The sequence below is a fragment of the Capra hircus genome (assembly GCF_001704415.2).
Source record: "Capra hircus breed San Clemente chromosome X unlocalized genomic scaffold, ASM170441v1, whole genome shotgun sequence".
Taxonomy (NCBI): Eukaryota; Metazoa; Chordata; class Mammalia; order Artiodactyla; family Bovidae; genus Capra; species Capra hircus.
The window spans coordinates 36,634,245-36,651,578 of record NW_017189517.1 but is presented as its reverse complement, the minus strand read 5'-3'; the positions used below and the strand labels follow the sequence as shown (position 1 = coordinate 36,651,578).

The 17,334-nt window shown below is 35.3% G+C and overlaps 1 protein-coding gene across 2 annotated transcripts in view; it reads left to right on the top strand.

Moving 5' to 3' along the window:
* The window catches only part of TBC1D8B (TBC1 domain family member 8B), a 75,360-nt gene that overhangs the window by 51,036 nt on the left and 6,990 nt on the right, over positions 1–17,334 (top strand). For both annotated transcript variants that reach the window (XM_005700205.3, XM_013976197.2), the window contains exons 11-18: positions 4,598–4,715; positions 5,742–6,027; positions 6,918–7,047; positions 7,585–7,683; positions 13,613–13,681; positions 13,848–14,088; positions 14,828–14,893; positions 16,370–16,453. In XM_005700205.3, coding sequence (XP_005700262.1) covers positions 4,598–4,715; positions 5,742–6,027; positions 6,918–7,047; positions 7,585–7,683; positions 13,613–13,681; positions 13,848–14,088; positions 14,828–14,893; positions 16,370–16,453 — 1,093 coding nt within the window. The remainder of the gene's footprint in view (positions 1–4,597; positions 4,716–5,741; positions 6,028–6,917; positions 7,048–7,584; positions 7,684–13,612; positions 13,682–13,847; positions 14,089–14,827; positions 14,894–16,369; positions 16,454–17,334) is intronic.

Below are 17,334 nucleotides of genomic sequence, written 5' to 3'. Positions count from 1 at the left end.
CTATTTTTTGTCCTTTTGGTTAGGTTACCTAAAGGTGTTTCAGGTTTTTAAATCTTTCTAAAGAACCAGCTTTTGATTTTGTTGAGTTTTCCCTATTTTTTCTATTCTCTATCACTTCCTGTTTGTGCAGAGCCTCAAGATTAGCCAGAGATAAGAGCTTAGGGCTTTTTCTGTTCTTTCCTGAATGTGCCTACAGCTCTGGGCAGGCAAAAAGCCATATCATGCACTTGGCCTTCTAGATTCCAGGAATAAATTAGAGCTTTCCAAAGCCCTCCATGGATGTCTCATTCTGCAGCTTTTCATTTTCACCCCTTATTAGCCTGTTGTTTGGCCCAGTTGTTATCCATTACCTCAGGAAGCCACATGTTCAACAACTGCTTCTGATTGTTTAAAGGAAAGGCTCTTTGCCTTGGGTAAGCTCTGTGTTGGGTCAAATAAAGACAGCCTTGTGAGTGCAGTTTTCTAGGGAATGACCAGATAGGTCATATAATGACAGTTCACTGGGAATGTGATGTTGGAGGCACTTCAGCCCCATTCTGTTTCCTCCCATGGCTGCTAGGTGCTGCTTTTCACCATGATTCCTGTGTGTTGGTTTTTCAGGCTTCTGTGAAGCTCAGGAGGGGTGGGACTTGGACAGTTTAAAATGCCACAGGGTTCACTGTTTTTACTGAGATAACTAATGCTTCCTGACTTGCTGTAAGCTTTTGGTGAACTTTCAAAGTTCTGAAAAATTGATTTTTATGATTTTTGCTTGTGTTCTTATTGCTTTTACTGAGGAAAGCTTTTTTCAGAGGGCCTTACTCTGCCATTTTCACTGATCCTGCTCCCATTATGGCTTCTTGAACAGGAAAGTGATGGAGTGAAAACTGAACTTGAAGTCAGATATTACTCCAGATCTGACAAAGATTGATATACTTAATATACAAATCTATAAGAAAAGTATTGAGCTATAAAAATGAGCAATGGACATGAAAAGATTAGTCACAGAAAGAAAATATAGATAATAAAGTTTAAAAAAGAAGGCTCAACCTCAAAGAAAGTCAAATTCAAACCATGACATACTATTTTCACTATCAAATCAGCAAAGACAATTATAATTGTCACAGTTCTTAGTATTGGCAAAGGCACAGGGAAGTAAACATTCAAATACTATAAGTCAGGAATATAAATTGGTACAGTCTTTCTGGAATACAATTGGCAGTAATATCAAGTCATTTAAAAATACTAATTGACCAAATAATTTAATTTCTATGTATCTTTACTGAGAAAATAGTAAACCACTTGGATGAAGATTTACATACAGAGATATTCATTAACAGTGTTATATATAATACTGAAATGCTAAAATCAGCCTAGATGTCCAATAATAGTAGAATAGCTAAATCATTTATAGTATATTACACTTATTAGATTTTTTACAGTCATTAAAATACTATTTTAGAAGAGCTCTTTGATGATTTGATGGCATGGAAAATGTATAATATAATGTTAAGTGAAAAAAAACAAACTTTAATATACAGTTTGGTCTAAATTTTAGAAGGGGAAAAAGAAAATTAAAAAAACAAAAAACAAAAAAAAGTACATCAACTCATTAACAGTGGTGATCTCTGGCTAGGTAAGATGCAAGAGGTTTGATTTTCTTCACACCTTTCCATTCTTTCCAGATTCTATACATTATATTACCTTTATAAAAGGGGCTATGACCAAATATTATACAAAAGTAATGATCTGACATTAGTATGGAAGATAGATTAGAAGAAGGAGAAATTTAGGGAGAATGGAGAGGTTAAAGCAAATCTAAAAGACATTTTAGGAATTCCCTGGTTGTCCAGTGGTTAGGGCTCTGCAGTCCCACTGCAGGGGGCACAGGTTCAATACCTGATGGGGGAAGTAAGATCCCACATGCTGTGCAGTGCAGCCAGAAAAATAAATACATAAAAATAAAAGACTTCTTATAAGAAGAAACTCTACGAAGTGAAGACAAATTGGATGTGGTAGATAAAGGGTTTCTAGCGTGATCAAATTAAGGTAGCATAGAAAATGCTATTTAATAGAAGAAATAAAATTTAGTTTTAGACACAATAGAGAATGACATTTAAGGGATGTTACCCTGTGGGTAGATGAAAATACAGATGAGGTTTGTTTTTCCAATCTTAATATGTCCTCAGTTCAGTTCAGTTGCTCAGTCATATCCAACTCTTAGCAGCCCCATGAATTGCAACACACGAGGCCTCCCTGTCCATCACCAACTCCTGGGGTTTACTCAAACTCATGTCCATTGAGTCAGTGATGCCATCCAACCGTCTCATCCTCTGTTGTCCCCTTCTTCTCCTGCCTTCAATCTTTCCTAGCATCAGGGTCTTTTCAAATGAGTCAGTTCTTTGCATCAGGTGGCCAAAGTATTGGAGTTTCGACTTCAACATCAGCCCTTCCAATGAATATTCAGGACTGATTTCCTTTAGGATGAACTGGTTGGATCTCCTTGCAGTCCAAGGGACATTCAAGAGTCTTATCCTACACCACAGTTCAAAAGCATCAATTCTTCAACCCTCAGCATTCTTTATAGTCCAACTCTCACATCCATACATGACTACTGGAAAAACCATAGCCTTGACTAGATGGACCTTTGTTGGCAAAGTAATGTCTCTGCTTTTTAATATGCTGTCTAGGTTGGTCATAACTTTTCTCCCAAGGAGTAAGCATCTTTTAATTTCATGGCTGCAGTCACCATCTGCAGTGATTTTGGAGCCCAAGAAAATAGTCTGTCACTGTTTCCATTGCTTCCCCATCTATTTGCCATGAAGTGATGGGACCAGATGCCATGATCTTTGTTTTTTGAATGTTGAGTTTTAAGCCAACTTTTTCACTTTTATCTTTCATTTTCATCAAGAGGCTCTTTAGTTCTTCACTTTCTGCCATAAGGGTGGTATCATCTGCATATCTGAGGTTATTGATATTTCTCCCAGCAATCTTGATTCCAGCTTGTGCTTCATCCAGCCCAGTGTTTCTCATGATGTACTCTGCATATAAGTTAAATAAGCAGGGTGAAAATATACAGCCTTGACGTATTCCTTTTCCTGTCTGGAACCAGTCTGTTGTTCCATGTCCAGTTCTAACTGTTGCTTCCTGACCTGCATACAGATTTCTCAAGAGGCAGGTCAGGTGAAGAATTTTGAAGAATTTACTTGAAAAATGTTCCACAGTTTGTTGTAATCCACATAGTCAGAGGCTTTAGCATAGTCAATAAAGCAGAAGTAGATGTTTTTCTGAAATTCCCTTCCTTTTTCTATGATCCAATGGATAGTGGCAATTTGATCTCTGGTTCTTCTGCTTTTGCTAAATCCAGCTTGAACATCTGGAAGTTCATGGTTCACATACTGTTGAAGCCTGGCTTGGAGAATTTTGAGCATTACTTTGCTAGCATGTGAGATGAGTGCAATTGTGCTATAGTTTGAGCATTCTTTGGGATTGGAATGAAAACTGACTTTTCCAGTCCTGTGGCCACTGCTGAGTTTTCCAAATTTGCTGGCATATTGAGTGCAGCACTTTCACAGCATCATCTTCTAGGATTTGAAATAGCTCAACTGGAATTCCATCATCTCCATTAGCTTTGTTCATAATGATGCTTCCTAAGGCCCACTTGACTGTTGCATTCCAGGATGTCTGATTCTAGGTGAGTGATCACACCATCATGATTATCTGGGTCATGAAGATCTGTTTTGTATAGTTCTTCTGTGTATTCTTGCCACCTCTTCTTAATATCTTCTGCTTCTGTTAGGTCCATACCATTTCTGCCCTTTATTGTGCCCATCTTTGCATGAAATATTCCCTTGGTATCTCTGATTTTCTTGAAGAGATCTCTAGCCTTTCCCATTCTATTGTTTTCCTCTATTTCTTTGCATTGGTCACTGAGGAAGGCTTTCTTATCTCTCCTTGCTATTCTTTGGAACTCTGCATTCAAATGGGTATATCTTTCCTTTTCTCCTTTGCTTTTTGTTTCTCTTCATTTCACAGCTATTTGTAAGGCCTCCTCAGGCAACCATTTTGCTTTTTTGAATTTCTTTTTCTTGGGGATGGTCTTGATCCCTGTCTCCTGAACAATATCATGAATCTCCATCCATAGTTCTTCAGGCACTCTGTCTATCAGATCTAATCCCTTGAATCTATTTCTCACTTCCACTATAACTGTAAGGGATTTTATTTAGGTCATACCTGAATGGTCTAGTGGTTTTCCCTACTTTCTTCAATTTAAGTCTGAATTTGGCAATGATCTGAGAAAGTATGTAGTTTTTCAGACTTGTGATAATTTATAGTTTTTACTCATTGAAATTAGTCTAAATTAGAGAGGTTTTACTTAACTGTGTTCTATGTTCATGATATTACTGTTTCATTTTCCTGGAATTTACCATGTAAAATAACTGATTATCAAATGATAGACTGACTTCAACTTGTTTCGCTTTGGACTGGCTCATAGTTCTCATGTTTCTGTTATGATTACTCTCATAGTTGTTGTTATTGCTGAAAACTACTATATTTGAAGAAGAGATGTAATTATTACCCAAGCAACATTTATGTTTTATTTTTCTATGAATTTTAGGCAATGAATATTTTGACTTCAGTGTTGCTTCTGTATGCAAAAGAGGAAGAGGCTTTTTGGCTTCTGGTTGCTGTATGTGAACGAATGTTACCTGATTATTTTAATCGTCGAATCATTGGTAAAAAAAGCACACACACATGTATACATATACAAACATATATTTCTTTTCTAAAGAATTTATAGGCCTCTTGTCTATCCAGTTACCTATCAAATGGAAGAACTGATCAATTAAGTTTTTGAAATACCACATTCACTGACATCCTCAAGAGAAGAGCTTTTTGCACTCAACATATGATTGGAAAGATTGCTTAATATATTGCTTTTTAAAAAGAAAGTACCTGGCCTGTTTCTTTATACAATCAAAGTTTTAAGTTTACTATTGTTAAGTTTCTTGAATGAGATTTTAATCAGCTTAAAATCTCCACATTTTTATTAATTGTATAGATATATGAAAGCTTGGAAAGAAGGATCAAGTTCTTAGTTCATTATATAATATTTTCTTCAGTCATCAAATATTTATAGATCTGTCCTCCCTTACTTTAAAACCGTAAGTGGTCTTTCCTTTGTACCTTCATAAGCCTTCTATTTGCTTCCCTTGTGGCTCAACTTGTAAAGAATCCGCCTGCAATTCAGGAGACTGGGTTTCGATCCCTGGGGCGGAAAGATCCCCTGGAGAATGGAAAGACTACCCACTCCAGTATTTTGGCCTAGAGAATTCCAAAGTCAAACACAACTGAGCAACTTTGACTAAGCCTTCTGTATCATGGCTAGGTCACTGATTATATTATCTTGTGTTATAGTTATTTGTATATTTATCTTAAGTTCTATTAGAGATTAAACTCTCTGAGGATGAGAACATTTTAATTAATTGATATATCTCTTATAGCACCTAGTACAGGTTTCTGGACATAATAAAGATTCTATAAGTAACTGTCGAATATAAATTGAGTTTCTCAAGTGCTTCTTTATGCATGATACTGCTATCAGATAAAGAGTTGTGTGAAATATAGAAAAGGCACTGAAGAAGTTCATAATTTAAGGAAGAGAAATGAGATAGATCAGCCTACTAATAGTAGTGGGAAGGTATTGAAAACAAGTCCTTTTGAAAGGTGTTCATTTTTAAATTTCTTTTTATGTTCTCCAGGTGCCTTGGTGGATCAGGCAGTCTTTGAAGAACTTATCAGAGATCACCTTCCCCAGCTGACTGAACATATGACTGATATGACATTCTTTTCCTCAATTTCTCTCTCATGGTTCCTCACACTTTTTATTAGTGTGCTACCTATTGAAAGTGCAGTGAATGTGGTGGACTGTTTCTTCTATGATGGAATAAAGGCCATTTTACAACTGGGATTGGCAATACTTGACTATAACTTAGACAAACTGCTGGCATGTAAAGATGATGCTGAAGCCGTGACAGCTTTGAATAGGTAATGTGAGAACCATAACATATAAATCTGGAGAGCCCCTTAGAGATTATGTTGCTCAAGCCCTTCTTTTTATAGGTGAAGAAACTGATCCCTAGAAACATTAAATAATTGGCCCAAAGTCACAAAGCTAGCTAGTTGAATGAAAAAGCTAGTCCTAAAGTCCACTCCTCTGTTTCCAAATAGAATATAACAAAAATCAGTTTGAAGGAAACTGCTAGGTTATATACACATTTACACTAATATTGTTGATTCAGTATGCTGAGACTTTCATAGTCCCTGTTTGAGCTATAAAGTCTGTAAGAGTAATTTGAGGGGGGAAAGTTGGTTGATAATATTAAATATACAGTGGGGGAAATTGTTCTGGTTTTTTAGGTATTTTCAATTGCATAGGCTGAGCTTTATTTTCCTGGTGCCTTTTCTGTGAATTCTATTTTGTATTAAAGCCAATATATGGATATGTGTGTGTGTGTATGTATACACTATGTATATGTTAAATGAATGAATATATGAATATTTGGGTAACTGTTGTAATGATGCATCAGATCCCATTTATGTACAGAATAAAGTATAAACACCTCACTCTGGCATTTAGAACTCTCAATGTTAAGGCTTCAATGTATCTTTCTTAAATTATTTCTCCTTACACGCTTCTACATGCCCTAAATTCCATCCTAGTAAGTCTACCTCTGAAGTCTTCATCACCATCCCATCTCTCACTCCCATGTCCTCCTAATTCCCAACTATCTTTAAATTCTACTTCTTCATCAAACTGTCCCTTGTCCTCTCAGTTGAAATTAACCTTTGACTAACTAGGGAGAAATTAGTTGTCATTTTCTCTGCATTTCTCTGCATACTTCTACTAATTCTGTATTATTGTCACTTTTGGATAGGTTCTTCAACAATGTCACTAATAAGGATAGCCCACTGCCGTCAAGTGTGCAGCAGGGTTCAAATGTAAGTGATGAAAAAAGCAGTCATATTAGAGTGGATATTACAGATTTGATTAGAGAATCTAATGAGGTAAGTTTTTCTTATTCCATAAATATAATTAAATAGCATATTTAAAATGATAGATACTATAGCTATATCTCTAGAGTAGTATATTGAGAGTAAGATAATAATACAAGTAAAGTAGTAATTTAAAATCTGACTTTACTTTAAAAATGAGTTCTGTGAACTGTTCCTCAGTTATGTAGCTTCCTCTGCTTCAGTTTGCTTTTCATTAAATGAAATTACTCATATGATTTCACGAATAATGACCACTTTTAAATATTCATCACTATGTTTAAAGGTGAAAAATATTCTCTTCTTAGAGCCTAAGAATTTTACCAATGTTCTTGTACTTAGTCTAGGCCCATAGTAGATGGAATGCTCCCCTGCGAATATATAGAAAAACTGAAATGTGGGAGGTGGAAATTTGCATAATCACTGAACAAGTTGGGAAAATAACTAGAAATAGAACCAAAGCCTCTGAGAATTGAATCTGATGAAATTCAACTGTAAGAGAAGTGGGTATTTGTTATGAATGAGTATCCACTGAAATCATATTTCTTACAGAAATATGGTAATATTTGCTATGAAAATATACACAGCATGCGCTGTCGAAACAGGTTGTATGTGATACAGACCCTAGAGGAAACGACAAAGCAGAATGTGGTAAGTATCCACCAAATGGGGGAAACCAATTGGAATAACAGTTTTTTTTTTCCTCAACTTCTTTTAAAAAATTATCATTTCATATGAAGAAAATAGAATAACTATACATTTGAGCTAGAGTCTTGTCACAGCTTAGCTTACTGTAAATTTTTTGAGAGGAAATAAGTGATTTTCTTCTGGTTGAAACACATTGGTTTCTCCAACATGTTTTGTATTATTTGACCTTTAATATTGAATGCTATGATGCTGGCATTTAAGCATAACATATTTGTGATGTACTTTATCAAGAAGAACAGCTGACCTACATAATAGTCTAGGTTGCTAATATATATTATTATCCTTGGATACTCAAGATAAAGTAGAAAAGGTATAAAACAATGTGTTTTAAGTACTCTTTTTAAACATTTGGATGACTACATTAGAAGCTGTTAATATTGATTGCTTCTAGTGAGTGGGATTAATAGATTGCTGGTTGAAAGAGGGAGCGTTTTACTTTGTTGAAAGAATTCTTCTGGAGTAGGACATGGCAACCCATTCCAGTATTCTTGCCTGGAAAATTCCATGGACAGAGGAGTCTGGCGGGTTACAGACCATGGGGTCACAAAGAGTTGGACATGGCTTAGCAACAGAATACGCACACACATGAATGAGAGGAGCCTGGTGGGCTACAGTCCATGAGATTGCAGGGAGTCAGTCATGCCTTAGCAACTGAACATGCACACATGCACATGAATCTTCTGTATTGTTCAAGCTTTTATCATGAGAATATATTGTTTTTGTAAACCTACTTGCTTAAAGGTTAAGTCATCAGATATATAAATCTGGGAAAATTAACATTTCTGAATACATACTCATTATGAATAATTCAAACGTAAAGAAATGTAAAAAAGTAGAACTTACCTACTCTAGGAGTAATCAACATTTAAAATGATTAGGCATGTATCCTTCCAGATCTTTTTTCTAAATATCTATAGACATGCATGTCTATGTGTGTAAGGAAGGGGTGAGAGGGACAATATAGCTTTCTAAATGAGATCATACCATTTAGTTACATGTTCTGTAACTTACTTTTTTCACTCAGAAATGTATCACAGTCATTGCATATCATTGTATAACTCACTTTTCTTAATGTGCTGAACAGTATACCACAGTATGGATATGCTATACTTGACTTAACTATTCCTTGTTGATATGCATGTAGTATGTATACCTTCCTTTCATTTTATTTTATTTTTTGCTCTTACAAGTAATACCTTATTTAAATCACATGGATTTGAACTGTGCAGATTCACCTACATGTGGATTTTTTTCAGTGAACATGTACTTTAGTACTACAGGATCCATGCTTGGTTGAATCTGCAGATACAGAATCATGGATATGAAGGGCCAACTATAAAGTTATATGCAGATTTTTTAAATTTATTCATTCTTGACTCTGCCAGGTCTTTGTTGCTGTGTGTGAGCTTTTTCTAGTTGTGGTGTGTGGGCTTTTCATCGCAGTGGCTTCTCTTGTGGAGCATGGGCTCTAGGGCTTTCAGGTTTTAGTAGTTGTGGCACATGGGCTAAGGAGTTGCAGTTACTGGGCTCTAGAGCACAGGCTAAGTAGTTGTGGCACACGGGCCTAGTTGTTCTGAACATGTGGGATCTCCCCGGATCAGGGATCAAACCTGTGTCTCCCGCATTGACAGGTGTATTCCTTACCACCGAGCCACCTGGGAAACTCTATGTGCAGATTTTTGACTGTGTGGAAGGTCAGCACCCTTAACCCCCATGTTGTTCAAGGGTCAACTGTATTTCTAATCTTACACATTTGTAAATATATTTCTATAAGGTGGATTCTTAGAAGTGGCAGCTGGGTCAAAGGGTGTGCCCATTTAAAAATTGACAAATCCTGCTAAGTTGTCTTCTAAAGGATTTGTATCAAATTATAATCCCACTGACAGTATGTAAAAATGCCCTTTTCCCCACATTTCCACTAGTGTTACTTACTAAAAAATGTTAGTGGTGTTAATTCTTTGTCAGTTATATTTGTGGCTAATATTTTCCCCCAATCTTGTTTCTTTAATTTTTTATGATGTATTTCAGGGTGTGTAAGTTTCAAAATTTTATGTAGTCAAATCTTTTTCTTCTTACATATTGTGTGGGTTTCATGTCAAACTTAGCAAGGCCTTCCCCATATAAAATTATATAATTTATAAACACAGTTTCTCATACTAGCTTTTAATACTGGTATTGCTTTTTTTTTAAACATTTAGATCTTTAATACACCTAAAATATATATTTTGTTAATAGTGTGATACAGGATTCTAATAGTATTTTTTCTAGCTGAAACAATCGATTTTTTGAATACCATTTATTAAATAGTCCATCCTTTCTATACTCTGCCTTTTTCATATGCTAAATACTTATATACATACATGGATTTATTTCTGGAGTTTCTTTTTTCCCTATAACACCACACTGCTAATTATTGTGGCTTTATAATCCATTTTGAAATCTGGTAGTGTGCTTAATCACTCAGTCATGTTTGACTCTTTGTGGCCCCATGGACTGTAGACCCCAGGCTCCTCTGCCCATGGAATTTTCCAGGCAAGAATACTGGAGTGGGTTGCCATTTCCTATTCCAGGGGATCTTCTTGACCCAGGGATAGAACTTGTGTCTCTTGCATCTCCTGCATTGGCAGGCAGATTCTTCACCAGGGAGCCACCAGGGAAGTCCTTTTTAAAATCCATTTGAATTACGTCTTTTTAAATGTCCTTTAGTATAAAATTTTATTGTTTTCATCATATAGATCTTACACATATATTGTTGGGTTTGTCTCCTGTGTAGTTTATGGTTTTGTTACTAATATGAATGAGATCTTTTTTTCCTTTATATTTTCTAATTCATTTATTATCTTATATATAAAACCTATTGATTGGTACATGTTGCTTTTTTAATGACTGTTACTGACTATCACTAATTCTGATTTTTTTCAGTTGAATTTCTGAATAGTCAGGCATGTCTTTTCTAGGCTTAAGAGTTTTGACCCTTCCTAATATGTATACCTCTTTTAGATTTTTATTTGTATTATTGTAGTGGGTAGAATCTTCAGAGAAGTATTAAATAATAACAGTAGAAGCAAGCTTCCTTGTCTCATTCTGGAATTTAATAGAAGTGCTTCTACTATTGTATTAAGTATGATGTTTGCTGTTAATTTTTGAAGGACTCTTTTTAATCAAATTTAGTAGTTTCATTTAATTTCTAGGTTAAGAGATTTGGGACATTTTAAAAAATCAACATTGAGTGTTAACTTTGATCAAGTAATTTTTCTATATCTTGAGATTATATATTTTTCTACGTTAATAATATAGTAAAGTACATTAAAGAATTCCTAGATTGAACTTCTGTTTAATTCTTGAGATGAATCCTATTTGTTCGTGTTGTGTTATTCTTTTAATATTCTGCTTTGATAGTTTTCCTGAATAGTTTAGCTAGGTTCTTTACATATGTTAAAGTGACATTGACTTACAGTGTGTGTGTGCTAACTTTATTTTTTCATATTAGAATTGTTCTCTTGTCATAGAATGGAGTTTTGAACAAATCATATTTTTGTATGTGCTGGGATAGTTTAAACCACATAGAAATTACCCAGTACCTGAAAGTTTGAGATGAACCTGCAAAACCATCTGGATCTGCTGCCTTTGGTGGGCACTTGATTACTTTTTCAGTTCTGTCTATTCAGAACTTGTTCTTCCTGAGTTAATTTTAGTCATTTATATTTTTATAGAGATTACCCATTTCATCTAGACTTTCAGATATGTTTTACAGCTTGTGGAATTCATTGAACAGATAATTAATGTTACTTTCTATATGCTAGACACAATAATTTATATGTCTATATTTATAGTATTCTTTTACTTCTCAATGATATTTATTCATGCTTTCTTTTATCAAACCTACCAGATATTTATTTTACTTTTTTGGTTTAACAAACTCTTTGTTTTATTTATGAAGTATACTTTTTTTTTAGTTACTCCTGTTTCATTAATTCTAGCCTTTATCTTTACCCTTGCTTTAAAATGTCTTAAATACCAAAATCATTGTACCATAAGTGCTTATTCTTCCTGGAGTAGAATGATATTGCATATTTTCTGAGATTATTCATTCTTAGGTTACGTTTTTTTGGCACAGAAAGAGAATGTACATCTCCCAGTGCCTTTGAAGTCTTTAATGACAACCCCACAGGGTGACTTGACAAATTGCCTATGTAGTAAGACAGGAATATATGGAAAAAGACATAGAATACTGTGGCTTATATTTCAGTTAGTTCAGTTCAGTTGCGTCCAACTCTTTGCGACCCCATGAACTGCAGCACGCCATGCCTCCCTGTCCATCACCAACTCCTGGAGTTTACTCAAACTCATGTCCATTGAGTCAGTGATGCCATCCAACCATCTCATCCTCTGTTGTCCCCTTCTCTTGCCTTCAATCTTTCCCAACATCAGGGTCTTTTCAAACGAGTCAGCTCTTCGCATCAGGTGGCCAAAATATTGGAGTTTCAGCTTCAACATCAGTCCTTCCAATGAACACCCAGGACTGATTTCCTTTAGGATGGACTGGTTGGATCTCCTTGCAGTCCAAGGGACTCTCAAGAGTCTTCTCCAATACCACAGTTCAAAAGCATCAATTCTTCGGTGCTCAGCTTTCTTTATAGTCCAACTCTCACATCCATACATGACTACTGGAAAAAACATAGCTTCAACTAAATGGACCTTTGTTGGCAAAGTAGTGTCTTTACTTTTTATTATGCTGTCTAGGTTGGTCATAACTTTCCTTCCAAGGAGTAAGTCTCTTTTAATTTCATGGCTGCAGTCACCATCTGCCGGGATTTTGGAGCCCAGAAAAATAAAGTCAGCCACTGTTTCCCCATCTATTTGCCATGAAGTGATGGGACCGGATGCCATGATCTTAGTTTTCTGAATGTTGAGCTTTAGGCCAACTTTTTCACTCTCCTCTTTCACTTCCATCAAGAGGCTCTTTAGTTCCTCTTCACTTTGTGCCATCAGGGTGGTGTCATCTGCATGTCTGAGGTTACTGATATTTCTCCTGGCAATCTTGATTCCAGCTTGTGCTTCCTCTAGCCCAGTGTTTCTCATGATGTACTCTGCATAGAAGTTAAATAAGCAGGGTGACAATATACAGCCTTGACGTACTCCTTTTCCTGTTTGGAACCAGTCTGCTGTTCCATGTCCAGTTCTAACTGTTGCTTCCTGACCTGCATACAGGTTTCTCAAGAGGCAGGTCAGGTGGTCTAGTATTCCCATCTCTTGAAGAATTTTCCATAGTTTATTGTGATCCACACAGTCAAAGGCTTTGGCATAGTCAATAAAGCAGAAATAGATGTTTTTCTGGAATTCTCTTACTTTTTCAATGATCCAAGGTATTATATTTACACTTATTAACTGGCTCTCCTCTGGTGGCTATCTCTGTGTATGAAGAGACAAAGGTCAAATTACATATCAGAGTAGAATTGAACTATACTCTATGCACAGTTTTTTAAAGGACAAAATAGGTACATTTACCTTTTGTTACTCCTTAAAGTTTAAAATGACATGCTTCCCTGATGGCTCAGACGGTAAAGCGTCTGCCTGCAATGCGGGAGACCTGGGTTCGATTCTTGGGTCAGGAAGATCCCCTGGATAAGGAAATGGCAATCCACTCCAGCACTCTTGCCTGGAAAATCCCATGGACGGAGGAGCCTGATAGGCTACAGTCTATGGGGTCGCAAAGAGTCAGACATGACTGAGCGACTTCACTTTCACTTTCACTTTCAAAGTTTTAAAAAGTATTTAAAAGTATTCTGGCAGAGGGAATTTTCTAAATGGGTTCAAAGAGAATTTCTATACCCAAGTGTTAAATTCTAAATTGCTTTTAATCTTTTTAAAGTTGCGTGTTGTATCACAAGACGTGAAGTTGAGCCTGCATGAACTGGATGAACTTTATGTCATCTTTAAGGTACTCTTTTCCTTCTTTAAATGAAAAATAATATTCTTAGCAGAATTTTACCCCAACCACCCAACTATTTTATCTTTAATTATTTTAGTATACAGGTTTAAAAAATGTTCTGAAGTTACTTTTTCTGATTTAATGACTTTTGTCTTTTTTTCCATTTTTTAAATAGAAAGAGTTATTTTTTTCTTATTATTGGTGTTTGAGTTCTCCAGTATTGAAGCACCATGATCCCAGTCTGCCATATTTGGAGCAGTATCAGATTGACTGCCAGCAGTTCAGAGTGTTGTATCACTTGTTGAGTCCCTGGGCTCATTCTGCAAATAGAGATTCACTAGCTTTATGGACATTCAGATTGTTGGATGAAAACTCCGACTGCCTTATCAACTTCAAAGAATTCTCCTCTGCAATTGGTAGGATGATGTCCAATAACTTTTCTTTTTAAAGCAGAAAAATAAAGGTACCCCTAGAAATACTTAGTACTGCCTGTCATTGCTAATTTAGTCAGATTTTATCAGCCTGATTTACACTATCTCCGGCTTAAGCAATAACTGGACCATTTTCTTTGTTTGTTACTAAATCTAAATATTTCATCTCATCTTGCCCCAACCCTCCCAGAAAAAACAAGCTGTTAGATGTGGTTGTTTTAATGGTTAACATGAAGGAAGATAATGTCCTGATTTCCCCACCTTCAGGCATATAGATTCTTCAGGAGGATGTTCTACCTCAGCAAAAATGCAACCACATAGCTTAGAAAAGTGGTAAAGAAATAGTCAACAAACATTTTGTGCCTGTAAATAGTCCACCAGTTATATGGTTCCTTTGCTTTTCCAGACACCCTAATGTACTTTCTTATCAGGGATTGCCCCTTAAAGAGGAGTTCTCTCCTCTGATGGAGCGTTCAAAAGAAAAAGTAAATTTTAGATTGGGGTTGGGGAGAGAGTTCAGTAGGAGAGCATTTTATTTATCCCTTTATTTTGCTTATATAGTTCAAGGAGAGAATCTGGCCTACTGGGTTTTGGTTAACTGATAGTTTAAGTAACAGAAGGTTTCTGAATCCTGACTCATATCTCTGTCTTAATTATCTGTGTTGCTGTAATTGATTGAATGTTCTTTGGCTGTGATTATTTGCAATTTAATTTTATTGAACAGATATAATGTACAATGGAAGTTTTACTGAGAAGCTTAAGCTGCTTTTTAAGCTGCATATTTCTCCAGGTAAGAGTTTAATAGTTGTAATGTATAGAAGTTGATTCTATACATCAATTATACTTTTTAACAAGTATAATTACAGATATCATTCCATTTTAACGAATAATATAATTTTCCATATGATACAAAGTCGTTGCTTAAATGTGGCCTATGGATCATGTTAGCAATATTTTTGCTAATATATAGTTACACTGAAATCTGTAGAGGAGATTCTGTGCAACAGATAGGTTCATAGGTTTCCTTCCTGTTAGTGGTCAGTCAATTTAATAAGTAGTTTATGTGTAAGAACTGTCTATCATTTGAATATTGGCATAATGTTGAATTTTTATTGTTGTCATTAGACAGTAGAATTTAACTTTAGACAAATCGCCAAACTTGTGAAATACTACAAATTATTCAGAAAAGTGAGACTGGGCAGCAAGTCTATTAAACATTTGGAGGAGGAAACAAAAACTACCATTTATTGAGCACTTGTTCTGTTCAGGCATTTATATGTGTTCTTTTATTTAATTCTCATGATATCCTTGAAAGGTGGTATTATCTGTCCAATTTTGGCGATATGGAAACTGAGAGAAAGATTAAATTTTCTGAAGACAGCATATCTAATAAATTGCTTAGCTGAAATTCAGACTAAGGTATGACTCCAAAACGCAGGTTTCTTTCTGTTCTACCATACTGCCTTACTGTTACCACATCGGTTCTACTTAAGTGTTTCCCTCTGAGCTCAAGAGGCTGCATTTGCCAGCCTGATCCATAATTGGGAATCTAGTCTTAAACTTCAAAGGAACATTGCAAAAGTACCTTTTAGCTTAAATAGGGTGATTCACCAACGGAAAAAAAAAAAAAAAGCACCTCATAATTTGTCTAAAACTACACCTGAGGTCTCTTTTAAAGTCTTCCCAGGATAGCTGGGAACCATTCTTTACCACACCAAAAATCTAAAACTCATGTTTAACCTTCACAAACTCAAATCACAAGCACAGTGTTAAAAACCAAAGACAAATCAAATAATAATTTAACCATGAAGGACTTTACATTGTCAAGTCAAATTGTCATTAGATTGTCTAATATTGTAATGGAATGATTTTCCATAGAAGGATCAAAAATAGAAAAAACACTGTATATCTGTTAGAGCACTCAGTTTCATGTTTCCTTATTATTAATGATGTTTTTAAATGACTGTGGTCACGTTTTCAGAGATTCCCAAGTGTCATATTTTTAAATTTCAATTTGTAATGGCTCTTGGAAAACTGTTAAAAAGCAAGTAATTTGGAGAAATAAGAGAATTCAAAGTGATCAAATACTTCTTGTTAAAATATTTGCTATACAGTAGAGTAGTACTACTTCCATACTTCTTCACATAGGTCTTTCTTTTACAGGGACCCTTTGTTTAATTCTCTGTCCCCAGATTTAATTGATCCATTATAGGACCTGTTTCTGTCTCTCATTGTTACAAATATGATCTGGGTTATCTATTTTCAGCTTATACTGAAGTGCAGTATAAAGACCCTTCAAAGGGAGATGAACTTTCCAAGGAAGAATTGCTGTACTTCAGTCAACTCCATGGTAAATATCTGTTTTGAATATATCTGTTTTGTTGATTAATCACTTAGAGATCTTTCTGGTTTAAACATTCTTTACCCAGCTACCTAGTAAAATTTGAGTTAATTATACCTTACACTTCTTTTGTGCTGCCATAGCACTTAGCATAGTCCTAAATGCATGGTAAGTATTCCATAAATATTTGACTGATTAACTAAACTACATTTTGGATTTTGATTTATGGAATTTCTTGTTTACTGGGGAATTTGAAAGAAAATGCATTTTGTTTCTACTTTTGTAGCAGAAATTTCTAAAATGTATCAGACTTTTTTAATGCCTTGTTAAAATGCAATGAAGACAATAGAATCTTTGATGATAGAAGGTCAAACAGTGAATACTTATTATAAATCACTGGTGTAGGTGTAGGAGATAGGGATGAGTCTGTCTCTGAGACAAAATTTGGAAGTATTATGGGCTTATTGTTGTATCTTTTGCTGCTTTTTCATAAATAGAAGTATCTTAGAGAGAAGTCCTTATGTAACCTTGTGTATGCTTACTGTATGATGGTATTTGAACATTAAGTTTGAAGCAACCTTACAAATCATCTAGTCAAGTCCCTTAATTATATAGAGGGCACTGAGGCCTAGAAGGGAGAAGTGACTCGTGTGAGATTTTTCAATGAGGTTTTACCACAGTTAGGACTAGTAGCTCAGTCTTTTTCTTTCTTTTTTTTTTTTTTTTTGGCTCAGTCTTTTGGCTCTCAATATGTTTTTTTCCTAATAAAAGAAGTAATACTATTCAATTTGAAGAAAATCACAAGGAAAGAAATATCACATAGCACCCAGAAATAAATTAATAATTTGTATACTTCTATCTAAGATTTTTTAATGTGGATTTTCCACCCA